The sequence below is a fragment of the Pterocles gutturalis genome, unplaced genomic scaffold (assembly GCF_000699245.1).
Source record: "Pterocles gutturalis isolate BGI_N339 unplaced genomic scaffold, ASM69924v1 scaffold20919, whole genome shotgun sequence".
Classification (NCBI taxonomy): domain Eukaryota; kingdom Metazoa; phylum Chordata; class Aves; order Pterocliformes; family Pteroclidae; genus Pterocles; species Pterocles gutturalis.
Genome location: NW_010136238.1, coordinates 25,067 through 38,671, shown reverse-complemented (window position 1 = coordinate 38,671; position 13,605 = coordinate 25,067). Strand labels below are relative to the sequence as shown.

The 13,605-nt window shown below is 38.5% G+C and overlaps 1 protein-coding gene across 1 annotated transcript in view; it reads left to right on the top strand.

Moving 5' to 3' along the window:
- Positions 1 to 136: 136 nt before the first annotated feature.
- CFAP74 (cilia and flagella associated protein 74) overlaps positions 137 to 13,605 on the top strand; it is a gene marked incomplete at both ends in the record, with an annotated part of 35,283 nt that continues 21,814 nt past the window's right edge. The window contains 16 exons of the mRNA XM_010082245.1: positions 137 to 287; positions 1,086 to 1,173; positions 1,968 to 2,111; positions 2,267 to 2,365; positions 3,266 to 3,370; positions 4,360 to 4,468; positions 5,105 to 5,190; positions 6,208 to 6,310; positions 7,032 to 7,189; positions 7,527 to 7,737; positions 7,986 to 8,168; positions 9,234 to 9,407; positions 9,927 to 10,045; positions 10,557 to 10,623; positions 11,012 to 11,101; positions 13,029 to 13,202. Of these exons, the coding sequence (XP_010080547.1) occupies positions 137 to 287; positions 1,086 to 1,173; positions 1,968 to 2,111; positions 2,267 to 2,365; positions 3,266 to 3,370; positions 4,360 to 4,468; positions 5,105 to 5,190; positions 6,208 to 6,310; positions 7,032 to 7,189; positions 7,527 to 7,737; positions 7,986 to 8,168; positions 9,234 to 9,407; positions 9,927 to 10,045; positions 10,557 to 10,623; positions 11,012 to 11,101; positions 13,029 to 13,202 (2,061 nt within the window). The remainder of the gene's footprint in view (positions 288 to 1,085; positions 1,174 to 1,967; positions 2,112 to 2,266; positions 2,366 to 3,265; positions 3,371 to 4,359; positions 4,469 to 5,104; positions 5,191 to 6,207; positions 6,311 to 7,031; positions 7,190 to 7,526; positions 7,738 to 7,985; positions 8,169 to 9,233; positions 9,408 to 9,926; positions 10,046 to 10,556; positions 10,624 to 11,011; positions 11,102 to 13,028; positions 13,203 to 13,605) is intronic.

The window sequence follows — 13,605 nt, the reverse complement described above, 5'->3', positions numbered from 1 at the left end:
GAAGGTGCGTGGCTGTGTCCGGTCATTTCCCATGCGTTGTTTCCTGAATGCTGTTAATTCATCTCAAGGTGCAGTCAGCACTATCACAGGTTCTTGGAGGCTGTGTATATAAAATATCTGCTCTTCTCTTTCTTAGCCTGGTTGTTTTGAAAGAGCTGTCCGTATGGAAGATAGTGAGATCAGTTATAGTGATGAAGAAGAGCAAAAATCTCTTCTATTGTTTCTGGAAGAGGACAAAGAAGAAGGCGGAGATGGTCAGTGCTCTGATGTGGAAGAAGCCTGGGAAGGTGAAAAAGATGAACTGTTTTGATGATTTACAACAAACTAACACTGATGTCTCTGCTAATTCATTAGAGAGGAACAGCAGGGTTCAAGGGCTGAATGATATTCCAGGTAATGATTCCAGTAGGTGTTCTCTAGCATTACACTACAACAGCTGTGAATAATCCAGCTCTAACCCTTTATTTCTGTAGCAGTAAATTCTCTACTTTTTACCTCCATAAAGGTTTGATTCATAGTTATTGATGGTAAAAATCTAATATTTGACTGTATGGGCTTCAGCTGCTCATGCATTGGTACCTGGTGCCACTTGAAGTGCTGGTATCGGCCTCCAGAGTGGCGCAGGTCTTCGACAGATTCAACTCTACGAAGATGCTGGATATCCTAAGACATCTAAACGGGCAGCAGGTACCTTTTAATAGGCAGCCGATGTCCCTAACTGTATCCACAAGTATCTTTCAGTGTATTATGTGAGGCAACATACTACTGTTTTACAATACCATCACACATGGTGTAGTGCTCAATACTGGTCTTTAGTTCTTAGGCTATTCTTTCCTCATCGTTTTCTTGATAGCATTAATACTCGATGAAAACTTTCTATCTCCCCAGCACAGCGGGATAAGGTAGTGTCAGATAAACATATTAGACTGTCAGTACATTAGCCTCCCCTTCCCCTCATTTTTTTTCCCCATAGATTGGATTGTTGGTGACACTTCCCTAACGAAGGCAGAGAGCATTTTCCTGTTTTGGTTTGCATCTTAAAGTTCAAAGTCTCTTTATTAAACTGTTGTTTTAATGTCTGTTAGAATACAAGCTTGAAGAGTTGGCTGGTGGTGGCAAGATGGGAGACATGGATGATTCTGAAGGAGTTGGAGACAAATCTGAGTCTAGCATGTAAATAATGTGTTTTGTTACCTGTTCTAACTGTAATTTCCTATGTAGTGTTAACTTACCTTTTCAGTAAAAGGTTTGGTTAATTCAGCGATGCATTTTTTGTCAAACTAGTCATAGACAATATCGACCTCTCTAGAAAAAAAAATTTAAATTGGCTACTACTGTTAAAACAACGAGCTGAATAAGAAGTGTCTAGAGCCTGTCTTTATCTTAAGCTGAAGCTATTGTGGGTGTGTACATAACACCATTGATAACATGATCGCACCACCTTAATTGGGCTAATTGGCTCTCCTCGAAGGACCTAAACCTTCAGACCTCTTCTTGCTATATGTTTAAGCAAAAATGATAAGATTATCAAAAATGATAAGAGAGTTTTGCTCACCCCACAAACTGCTCAGCTGTATGCAATATTTTTTTAAACTAGTTTGGAACATGCCCTTTAAAGTTTTAAACTATTGTTCAGGAAAACTAGAATTTGCAAACCTGAGGTATAATCAAGAGGAGCCACAGGCATTTCAAAGCAAAACCATACAATTACTGCATGAAATATGGTATAAATGTTTAGCATTAAATATCCAAGTTTAAAAATCTTGGCTTAAGTGCATGATTGTAACCCTGTACAAATTATGTTCACTTTTTTCCTTATTTATACTGCTCACATTTCTAACAGTTCTGATAGAATAAAACAGAAAGCAATTAACCCACAGATGTGTGAGTGGATGATGTATAAACTCCATGTAAGTTTTTAATTTCTCATTATCTTTGCATTGATAATAGTGTGTTTCAATCCAAAGGGAAAGCTTGGATCGTTGTTTGGGCAACACTAATATTCAGGCTATGAAGCACCCAGACAGAACTGCTATGTTCGCCTTACAGAGGAACCTAAAAGAGCTCAATGACATGGCTGAAGCACAGCAACTTGTGGTCCAAAAAACCAGGTTAGTGTTTAAGTGAACATAATGGTCAGCATAGATCACTGGAGTTGGGAGGGCCAAAGGGAATCCTAGCTGTGAATCTTATCCCTAAAAGGAAGAATTTAATGAGAAAAGTAAAGAACTTAAAAAAATAAAAATAATCTCATTTTTTATTGCAGAGAGAAGCAGAGTACCTGTCGGCTGTGGATCAAGATGCTAGCAAAGCAGCTGGAGTCTGTAGACATTGAGATGGAGAAAGAGGAGGAGGCTGGCAATGTGTAGGTAGAGAGTATTTCTGGATACCAAAGATTACTGGCATCCACTATGCTCATCTGTGTGGAACTGATGAGATGAACTTCCCTGTTTTCATCTCTTCATGTTGTTGAATAGTTGAGAGAATTTTTAAGCACATATATTAAAGATGTTAAGAGATCAGTGACGAAACCCATTGGCATTCTCAGGGGAAGATGCAACTGCGTTAGGTTGGAAGGCTATCCTGGCACTCATTCCCGTGTTGGTGAACACTAATATTGCAGTCCCTTTCCCCTTGTCACGTCTTCAGCAATAATTCCTCCTTTTGAAATAAAGAATAATGGTGCTTTGGCTTGGGAATCATTGATCTCTGTGCTTTCTGGCCTAGAGGTAATACTCTGTTAGGTAAATGAGTGCAGAAAGAGGTGGAAAGTTAGGAATGGACAGGAAAGCAGCATATATTTTAAAATATAAAAACAGCCTAGCCCACTACTGTCAATTATGTTTATCAGGGTCTCCATCACTTCCAGTCAGTGTGATGAACCAACACCGATGTGCTGTGGCAGCTTTAGAGGTCATGGTTTTGCTTCTGGTAACTATTGCCATCAGGATTTAGAGCTGTGTGCCATGTGGGTTTCTGTTGTGAAATGCACGCATGTCTTTCAGGAGTAGCTCTGCATGCAGGAGCTGTTCTGAAACACTTTTGCCATGAAGTGGGAGGCAAATTACTGTACTCCTCACATTTGGTTTAAATAGAAAGACGTGGGTGGCTTGTACCAGGAACCAGTGTATTGTGAACAAACCATTGGCTAAAGCCAATACTACTAAAGCTATTTTTTATTGTTGCTGGTCTTGATGGAGGGATTTTTTTTTTAACCTTTATTAGTTCTAAATTCTTTCTGATTGTTCCTTTTTCATGTTAACAGTGCAGCTTTGTCCCGCCTTGAGGCAGTGCACAGGCGACTGTGCGCTGAACTGGAGCAAGAGAAGGATTTGGAGTTGAAAATTGCTTCAACACTAAAAGAAAACATGTAAGTGAGGGAATGAGAAAGCAGTGTGATGGGAGTCAATCTTTATTCTGTTCTTCATGTGCTGTTTAATGGATTCAAAAGTTAATCACTACAGAAGTTGCTTGTAAATACTGAACTATGTAATTTGAGGTCATGCGAGGCTGACTGCAAGGCAAAGGATCTTGAGATCAACTTCTAGCCTGGACAGTTCATTGCTTAGGAAATTGGTTGCTGTGGCTCAGCTCCTGAGTGAGTTTTGCACACATACATGAAGTTTTGATTTTGTTTGGAGTTGTGTGTACATTGTGGGCCTAAACTGGCCTCATTTTAAGTGGAAAAAAGCTGGACTGAAGTAGCCCTGTCTGTGATACTGATCTCTGAATGAGCATCGATACTTCTAATTTATGCCTCTTAGGGTTTTGTTTTGTTTTTTTAATATGTGGCATAAAGGAAAAGATTGAAACTGAGAATGGTGTAGACATTGGAGTAATACTGTGTATTTGTATGCTAAGCTAATACTGCTGCTTGTAATTGATTGTTCACACCTACTAAATTATTTCTTTACATAAGCAGAAGGCAACAGGCGAGTGTGTTCATGTCTTGGCACCAGAGGTACAACTACTAATGCCACCACATCAAAGGAGGAACCCAAGCACGAGCTTATAGATGTGATTAACCAGAATACTGTATGTTCTGCTGCAGTGTTGTATAACAGCTTTAAAATGCTTGACTCGTTTACTGTGTGATTAGCAATGACACTATTAATCTGTTTATGTGTATCCCTCTTGTATCTGAATTCCTTCACCAAAACCTAGAAGAATAAAAGCTAAGGCCTGTCCCTGAAGTTATTTATTGCTAAAGAAAAAGCTATTTTCCTAATTTTTCTTGTTTCTTGTATTTTCTTCTGGGTAACTGTGAATTTGAGAAACAAATTTGAGTCTTACCAGGTCAACAGCCTTAAGTAAGTGAAAGAGTTTTTCAGTGAAAACAGCTCACACTTTGTTTTAAAGGCTTGAGATGTGGCATCTAGAAACTGAGCAGGGAAAATACGAAAACCTCCATGAACAACTTAAAAAAGATGAGGAGGAGCTAGAGATGCAATACCAAGAACAAGGAAAAGTGCGGATTAGGAAGGAAAAGACAGCAGCACTGCAAGCAGAAGAAAACTGGCGTTCTAGAGAAAAGTAAGCCCCTATAAGTCCCACTCTCCTTCCTTTCTCTGTATTATTTTTAGCAAATTCGCAGGTTCAGGTGTTGAAGATGTGCTAATTCAAATACTAGTGGTATTGTGTTTCAGAGCTGGGTGTTGCTTCAGGAATATTTTATGAGTAAATAGAATTAAAATAAGAATTGCCCACAGTCTTGCAGTTATGCAGGAAAAGATTTCTGATACATGAAAATAGACCTGCTAAAGACAAAACCTGTGAATGCTTTTTGTCCAAGGGAATGAACTTCACTAGATCAGACTAACTGCATGTGTCTGCATTGCTGTTGGTCACCAGGACCTTCTGAACTTGTGATCAAGTTCAAGATTTCTTGTTTTTAGAGGACACCAGGTTATCGATTTGTCTATGGGTTTTGTGAAAACAAGAGGCTGTATGGGTAGGGAGGGGCAGAGGGAGAAAAACTACAGTCCTAATTAACTCTCCAACCCAGCCTTAGATGTCATTGTGTTGGAATCAAGGTTTCCTTAGTCCTGCTGCAGCTGTTGGTTTGCCTGTGCTTTGCAGAAAAGAAGAGGAAGCCCAGAAAGAATGTGAAGAAAGGCATAAAAAAATGTGTGAAGATGCCAAAAGGAACCATGAAAAAGCAATCCACTTCCTGAGAAAAAGCATGGCGAGGTTATTGTTCACTCCTTTTCTGCCATCGTACATTTTCTGGTGTATAGTACTTTATCCCTTAGTCTTTGAAAAATAGTCGTCTTTCTGCTACATGTGTCTTCTGTTACACTCGGAAATCTTCTGCCGTAGTGCCAGTGCTGTGAAGTGTTCAAATTTGACATGGCATGAAAGGTCTGTGAAAGAAGGAAATCCACTCAGTAGGGTCTTCAGGGTCCCTGTAGCTAAAGGGACTGTCTCTTTGGGGAGGTGCAGAGGGGTCTGTCCGCTAGCAAGCATTCCTAATGATTTGAAGCATTCTGTATGTGTGGGTGTCATTCACTGAAGTAGTTTAAAGTAGTATAACTAAATTCCAGGTTTGAAACTTGCACTCTGCTGTTCCATATTCCTTCTGAAATGTGGTAAAGAAGAAATTGAAGAAATGATACTGTGTTGATTTATTTTTCATTAGATGTGCAAACTTATAATAATTAAGAAAAACAAACAACCAAATAGATATTTTTGTTTCCCTGGGTAATGTATCAAATATATCAATCTTCCAGAATTTTTTTTTACCATTATATTAGCTGGAATACTCTCAGACTTGATTCATGCCCACACACTTCCAGCTTTTAGAGTTTCTAAGGTTTATTTTTAGTGTGGGTACAAGAGGTTGGCTTGTATAAAGTTCACTATGTAATTGTTTAGATATTGGTTATATGAACAACACCTGAATTCTTCCTTTATTTTAGCAACTAGACATACGTCATCATGTGGAACACATTCTTCATATTCAAAATAAAAAAAAAAAGTTGTTGAGCAAACTAGTTGAAAGCCTGTTGGCACTTGTAACTTGAGCGCTACGGTATCTAGAAGAGACTTCCAACTGTTCTGCTTTACCCACACCCAGAATCGCAGTAAACACAGAACTTTACAGGAGGAGTGTTTGGTGACATTGACAATTACTACTTGTCAGGTTAAACATTCTAATACTACAAGCTTTCCGGGATATGAGCCTGAAAGATTTTACTTTACTTACAGAATTCATGAAAAAAATGCAAAGGAGGAAGTGAAAACTCAGGAGCATATGGAGAGAAGGATCCAAGCTGTGCTTTCCCTGAAAACCAGCATCACTTCCAATAGGGTACTGCTGGGCTGGAGGGGAGTGAGGAAATCCGCTTGTTAGGCTGCTGGGTTTTAAGGAACGTCATTTTGGTTTTCATTGAAGTTGTTGTGTGATGCTGTCAAATCACTGACCAGTTCTCTTTTGAAACTGGGGAGAATTAAACTGTAGGAGTAATGGTGTTAGATTTGTATTGGCAGATTGTGACACTTCTGCTTATGGAGTTTATTCGTCAACAGTCTAGTTCTGGTAGGGGAACTCTCTTGAAAATAATGCATACTACAAATAAGTTCTCTGAAAACTCAGCCAGAAGTATTTCCAGTGCAGAAATACTTCATATGGAGAAAACATATGGAAGAAAAACAGTTACTTAAGAATTTAAATAATGTAAATTAAGAATTTCTGAGCTACGCTACTTTGCTCTTCTACTTATGTTCTGTATAAACAGGCAGAATGATCTGAATTTAATATTGATTTGATTAGAACTGTATCTTTTCACATTGCTTCAATGAGCAGCATTTCAAGGGCAGGCTAGAAGGGTTGAAAAGTAGCCCTGACCTAGTCAGAGCTTTCTCCATCTCAGAACACCGTCACTGCTGTGTATGTTAAAAACAATAAATTCTGTTTCAGAGAAATCTACCAGAAATTTATACTTGGGTAAGGGGAGCAGTGCTAGATTCTCTGTTTTCTGTTCTGTAATGTGTGAATGAAATACCTAACGGTGGTCTGTATGCCTTTGTAGGAAAAACTCCAAGCTCTCCAAGCTCGGAAAAAAGCAATGGCCTTTGAGGCAAAGAAGCAGGAGATGAAGATGAGGGAAGCTATCCTGGCAGAAGGAGGCAATGTTGCCAAGGAAATTTTGCGCCATAAACGACTGCTAGAGCATGAAAAACAGAAACAGTAAGTACTCAGACCTGTATCAAAGTTTCAGCTGCTCACTGATGCTCATGCAGGAATATATTGAAGCTCTTGATCAGATTCTGAAAACATAACATCTGTGAGGCTCTCTCAAGGGAGTGAACTCATATTCTGTATGTGTTGTATTTGTGTAATTGAGTATATTTGGTCTGCAAAAATGTAGCCTCTGAATCGCCTGATGTCTTGATATAAATTACCACTGCACCCAATTTAAAGAGTTGTTACTTAGCTTAAAGGCTCAAAAGAAACTGGACTGTAGTTAATATTATTAGTAAACAACCACTGATGGTTTAATATTTTTTACAACATCACATTACAGAGCTTTTAGAGAACAGCAAAAATCAAGAAAAATTGAGATTGTATCTCAAATTTTGCGAGAGAAAGCTTCTGTTCACAAGCAGAAAAAAAGTCAGTCCTGTACTAAGGCAATTAAGGATGGTGGTAAACTTGAGGATTCTGTACGGTGGAGAATGAGAACATGGCAATACATTGAGAAGACCTGCGGACAGTCAGCTGGAGCAATGTCGCAGGTAAACAAAGACCTAAGAGTTAACTGTCTTTAGATTTATTTTTTTTTTTTTACAGTTAACATCATATAGATGCTTTTAACATAAGATTTTTACTTAGGATTGACCGAAGTTGTCATCTTTGGCCTCTGAGCTTTATAGACCTGTCATTTGTGCATGAAAAGATCTCCTCAGACACTGTTAACTGTTGAAGGAACAGTCCTCTAGTAATTTTTAACTATATCTTCAAAATTTTTGTTCTTTCACAAAAGTCGTCGTGCTCTCCGTCAGCTTATTCCCCAGCTGGTGAGAGAACTGCTTCTGTAGGAGAGATTTCTGAAAAAATACCCCATGATATGCTCTGTGAAAGTGGTGAAGATGAGGAAGAGGGGGACGAGACCCTAGTCAAGCCAGAGTTCCCGGGACTTTGGAGTCAGGAATGTGACTTGCACAAGGTAAATGTTGTGATGTCTCTTATTAGAAATAGAAAAGGAAAAAAAAAAGTGGATGAGATCCTTTTGTAATTGACTCATTATGAAGTTGGTCTTTACAAAATTTTGGCAGTGTCCATAAAGGTATCTCAATAGATTCGAAAAGTTTCATTTGCCTCTCTAGTAGCTGTAGGTATCTGAAGGAATGACACTGGCAAGTGCTGTTTTAGGAACCTTGCTCAAAAACAATACTTGTCTATTTTGCAGTTGACTTTACATTATTACGTAGATGTAGAGATTCAGATGTGATATATCCTCAGAGTTATTGCTGTTTCACATATTCTTGTGTTGTTTGTCCTCTTAAAGAGAAAACAATACTTCAATTTTAGTTCAGAAATATGTGAAGACATGCCTCACATTATGTTCACTTGTTTAATTTAAAAAAAACTAAACATGACTTTCTGTTGAGCTGGCAGCACAGGTGCTTTATGTGGAAACAGCTTTTTTTTATACAATACGAGGCAAAGAAAAACATATCTTGTAGGAAAGTAACAGTATTCTCCACTCTGAACAGAAGTAAATAATACAGTTTATAGAGTGGAATTGTCTAGTTGAGATCTTAAATGTTATTCCGAAGTGTACTTGCATATCCTGCTTTTTCTGAGCTATAGAAGACCTCGAAGAACAGACTTTATAATCAATGGAAAAGACATGATGTCAGTACATATTCATATACTTGCACGAAAGAAGCGCTGGACCATAACTGAAATGTTCCGGTGCAGTTAGCTGATTTTCTGCTGAATATTTATTTAAGAAGTTGAGGCGGGAAAACCCCTTAAGTGCAGAAGAGCTAATACTGCCATGAACAACCCGGTGTCATAGTATAGGATGACGATAAGCTACAGAACAGACAGCTGAGAACAAATTAAATTCTTCATATAGAAGTTGGGAGGCTGAGTTTGATCTGGAGGGAAACCAAGGCTGGCCACAGAGTGAAAGATTCAATCTGCAGACTTTTCGGATTTGAGCTACGGACTCTGATCACACAGACTTACAGTGTTGGTGGTTTTTACGGATGTTCCTTATTAGATATCCAAAGAAGAAATGGATCCAAAGCACCTGGCTACAGGGATAGTGAAAAAAGAAGTTTTTGAGAAAAAAATGGAGGAATTCCAAACTGGAATTTTTCACAAGCGAATCATGTCTGGTCGTGAGCATAAGGGATGTAGTTTCTATAGTAAACCAAGCTGCATTCATTTCAAGGTGAGTGCCATTCTGCATAGGATCTACAGAGATAACGTCTGTATTTACTGTATGTATATACTGATGTCTTGATCGAAGTTCTGTGGCACTGGGAAGAAAAAAAAGATTATTTTTAATAGGTCTTTAGTCAAAGCCAAGTACTGTTTCAGGTTTCTCTCTAGCAATCTCTTAGGGAAGTTCTAGCCAGGTTAAATAAACCTGGATTTGCCACACGTGGTCTAATGGTTAACAGCTCGGACCATGACTGGGACGTAATGCCTTTGGCATTCACTGCAGGGAAAGGCAGAGCAGCTTGGTGCAGTAGCTGTGCACAAACCCGGATAATGTTGCCCCTCCATGAAGCGTGAGATCCTGGATGTTTAGAAGGGTTTGTCTGGAGCAGGGCAGTGCTTTATGGGTTTATAGGCCTGTGATCCCAGCAGGGACTGTGAACACAACTGCGGTAAAAGCAGCTGGATTTGTCGTGTGTAAATGCCATTTTCTGTAATTCACACCACCTGGTATGTTTGGTATTCAAAGGATTTTGATGTTGGTCGAATCTACAAGAAGAAGGTAGTTCTGATAAACGCGTCCTGCAGTGTTAATTCCTGCAGACTCCTGGGAATCAGTGAATGGCTCAAGGACTTCGTCGGTGTTCAGTAAGTAAAATTAACTGTAGGCTAGTTGCTTGTCTTACCTCTGTACCACAACAGGAGATGTAACCATATTCTGTAGCAAATTAAACAGATTTCAGTAAATACATCTAAATTATAGTATTCCATTCTTGTGTGACAAGGAAAGGAACCGTGTCCTGGAACTGAGGTTCCAGAGCAACCCTCAGAATGGGTCATGGGCCACCCTATTCTTGATGATATCATCGAGCCTCAGCTTCACCTGTTTGGCTACAGTCTCTATAGCATGAAGGCAAAATTTTTGCCGTTTAAAAGCACTTTAAGACTTTCTGAGTAAAACATTAGTAATCAGCCTTTGTAGTTTACAATTGCAGCAGGGTTCTGTAGCCTTTCATTAATCTGTCACTCATTCTGGCTTTTCTAAGTAATTAATCCAAGTGGGGAAAAAAATGAAAAAAGCTGCCATTGCTACCAGAATAGGAGCTGGATGTTTCATACAGAGCTTTAATTTGGAGGTTTATGTTAATTATCTCCATAGTTTTGACCCACCTGGCAAAAGGTCTGCTGGAATGTCCTGTCACATGGTGGTGACATTTAAGCCAATGGTAAGTGCACCTGGGTGTTAGCTGCGCAAAGATGAGAATCCTAATCATCCACTAGTCTGATTAAAAACATCATTAATTTAATTCCTTAATGGTTAACAGGGTAACAAACTACTTTTCTAGAGAAGATACTGTTGTACTTGGACAACTGTGTAAAATGTCTGTCACTGAGTGTTCTTGGAGTATATTTTGGAACTTGCTCCAAAAGAAAAGATTTATAATACTGCCTAGCTAAAGGTAGCCAGGCAGTTACCAAAGACTATTTTAAAGTGGAAATGTAGAATCTGTAGAGATATGTTACTCAAAGAATGAGTGGAAAATATTTTTCATCAGACTACGTAGGCTAGATCTTTGCAAATTACTTGGTTGAGAGGTTTTTTTTGTTTTCTAGATAAATGAAACTCTGGAAGGAGAAGTCATGTTTATGGCACAGACTGGTCCTTTTTCTGTTCCACTGAAATGTACAGCCAAGAGATGCATCGTAAGTGACTTTTTAGAAGTATGTTCAGAGTCAGTATAACAACAGTAGTAGAAGATGTGAGGTAGTGTAAACATCATTGAAAATATTTAGCAAGAGGTATTGATATTTATTTCTTTTTTTTCCTCTTAAGTGGAGAGCCTCTTTCCAGGAAATTATTCATTCCTTAGCTTCCCAGATTACACTGAGATTTATACAGAATTATCTTAATGTGTTTACTTAACCATGAACTGTGACTTTAACTTCAGAATGGGATTAACTGAAGTAGTTCTGTTTAGAAACTGACGACGCAATGTTACATTGTGAATGGAGAGAAGAAAAATGGTGGCTGGAAACGAGCTGTCTTTTTCTCCTTGTAAATTCCATGCCAGATGCGCAGTAGTTTATCCTTAACTTTAATTTTTTATGTAGACAAAAATCACAATATCTTGCTACCGTTCCTAACATTTATAAAAAGCACCTAATCTCTCCTTTCAGCATCTCAAAGTCTTTTACTTCTATACCAAGTTTTAGGCAAAGAACATCATTTTCTTACTGTTAAGAGATGAAAGTACAGGCAGCACTGACTTGTTTTACATAGCCTTACTGAGCTAACTTGAAGAAATTATTTGATAAAAGCAACAACTTTGTCTTTTGGATTACTTCCTTCACAGCTAAGAACTGCTTTGGCTTTACAGGCCAAAATAAATTACAGATGAGAATATACAAAGCTAGAGGGAAAAAGATTATGCAAGGAAACACCCAGTATTGGTATAAGACTGGCAAATGCAAAATTTAGGGCATAGTGGGAGCATACTTAATAATAAAAATTAAAAAATAATTTTAAAAAGTCTTTAGATGTATGAATGTCTTCCTGGAGTTTGTAATATTACGTTTCAGTAAATTGTATGAATGTAGATTGCATGTAAGGTTTCTTTACTGGGCTGCACACTGAGACTTTTGTGCACAGAGAAATGAATCAAGAATAATCTGTTACACAGAAAACAGAAGGGGAAGTAACTGAAAGGTAGTGCACCATAATTATTGTATCAGCAACCTAGCAAAGTATTGAAGGATGTGCTTAATTTTAAGCACTTGCAGGAAGCTAGAATGGTATCACATCAATGTTGCACACTTAAAGCTGACCGTGTGTACAGGACTCTTCGATGATTTTCAGTTACAAGACCCTGAAGGTGAGAATGCACAATGCAGTAGAAAGCCAGCACATTAGTCTTTGATCAGAGGAGCAGTTTTCTTCACCTAGAGAATTCCTGCCATCGTCGTGTGCTAATTTCCTGCAGGAACTCCTATTCCTTATGCCCTGAAAGTGGGAGGAGTTCAGGTGTAAGCAGGATACAGCAAGCAACCAAGTTGTCTTTGTCTTTTTCATGCTTGAACTTCAATTACATGCCTTTCGTTATAATATATCCAGTTACAAAGTCATTAAAAATCCTATATGCAGTAGAGTGTTGCTACTTAAATCAGTTATAAACCATAGTAGCTCAAAGAAACAAGACAGGATGTGTTATAAACTGACATGCAGTCGCTTTGTCATGTTAAATGCTGCTTGCTGCTCAGCTTGATGCTAGTAAAAGCGTTTTACTGTAACACAAGAGCAACAATGTTGAATTGGGGTGTAAATACTGCCTACCTCCAGATCAACTACCTGCAGTCTTACGCAAGCTGTTCCTATGAGCAGAATTTAACCTGTTTTTTCCATTGTCATATAGTGGACTGAAATGGAAGCAGCTCAATTTAACAAGACATTGCTTCAATGAGCTGGCTTCTCCAAAAAGGCAGAAGGCTGCCCACAGTTCATGATGTTGTTTGATACTGTCTTTGAAATGATAATAAGGACTTTAAAGTCCTGTTCTTGAAAAGATGGATGCTCATTCAATTGCTGTTACTGACTATCTGGGACAGTAGTAATTAATGGTTTATCTTCTCCCAGCTGGCACTAGATAAAGAGCTCATTGACTTTGGCAGCCATGTGGTGGGAGAAACAATTTCACGGACCATCACCCTGACAAACAGTGGAGCTTTGGGCACAAGATTCAAAGTTCAGACATCAGCAGGTGACAGTAGTACATGTAGAGCAACAGCAAAACCTTCTCCTGGAAGAATGGTAGGTTCAAAAGCATCTCTCTACATTGATAGAAACATGTTAACATTTGTAGTCATTTATGTCATGATTCCTATTTCTTTGATTGTTAAAGAGCAATTGGCTCAGATGTTTTTCAGAATTCTCTACTTGATAATGTAACCCAGTTTTAAGTTCTAAGAGAAGGGTTGCCCTCTCTTTTTAAACACTACATGTGCAGTGACACTGCTGAGCTGTTTGCCGTGGTTTGCAACCCTCATGCTATCCTTACATTAAAAGCGTGGTTCAATGTAAAGAATTTGTGAAATAACACCATCTGTATCCATGGTTTTCCTTCTGTATTCTGTCTTTTGTAGGTGTGTAATAAGCAGAAGTCTAGTTTTAGCAGACTTAGATTTGACATAGAACTGGTGGTGTTTCCACTAGA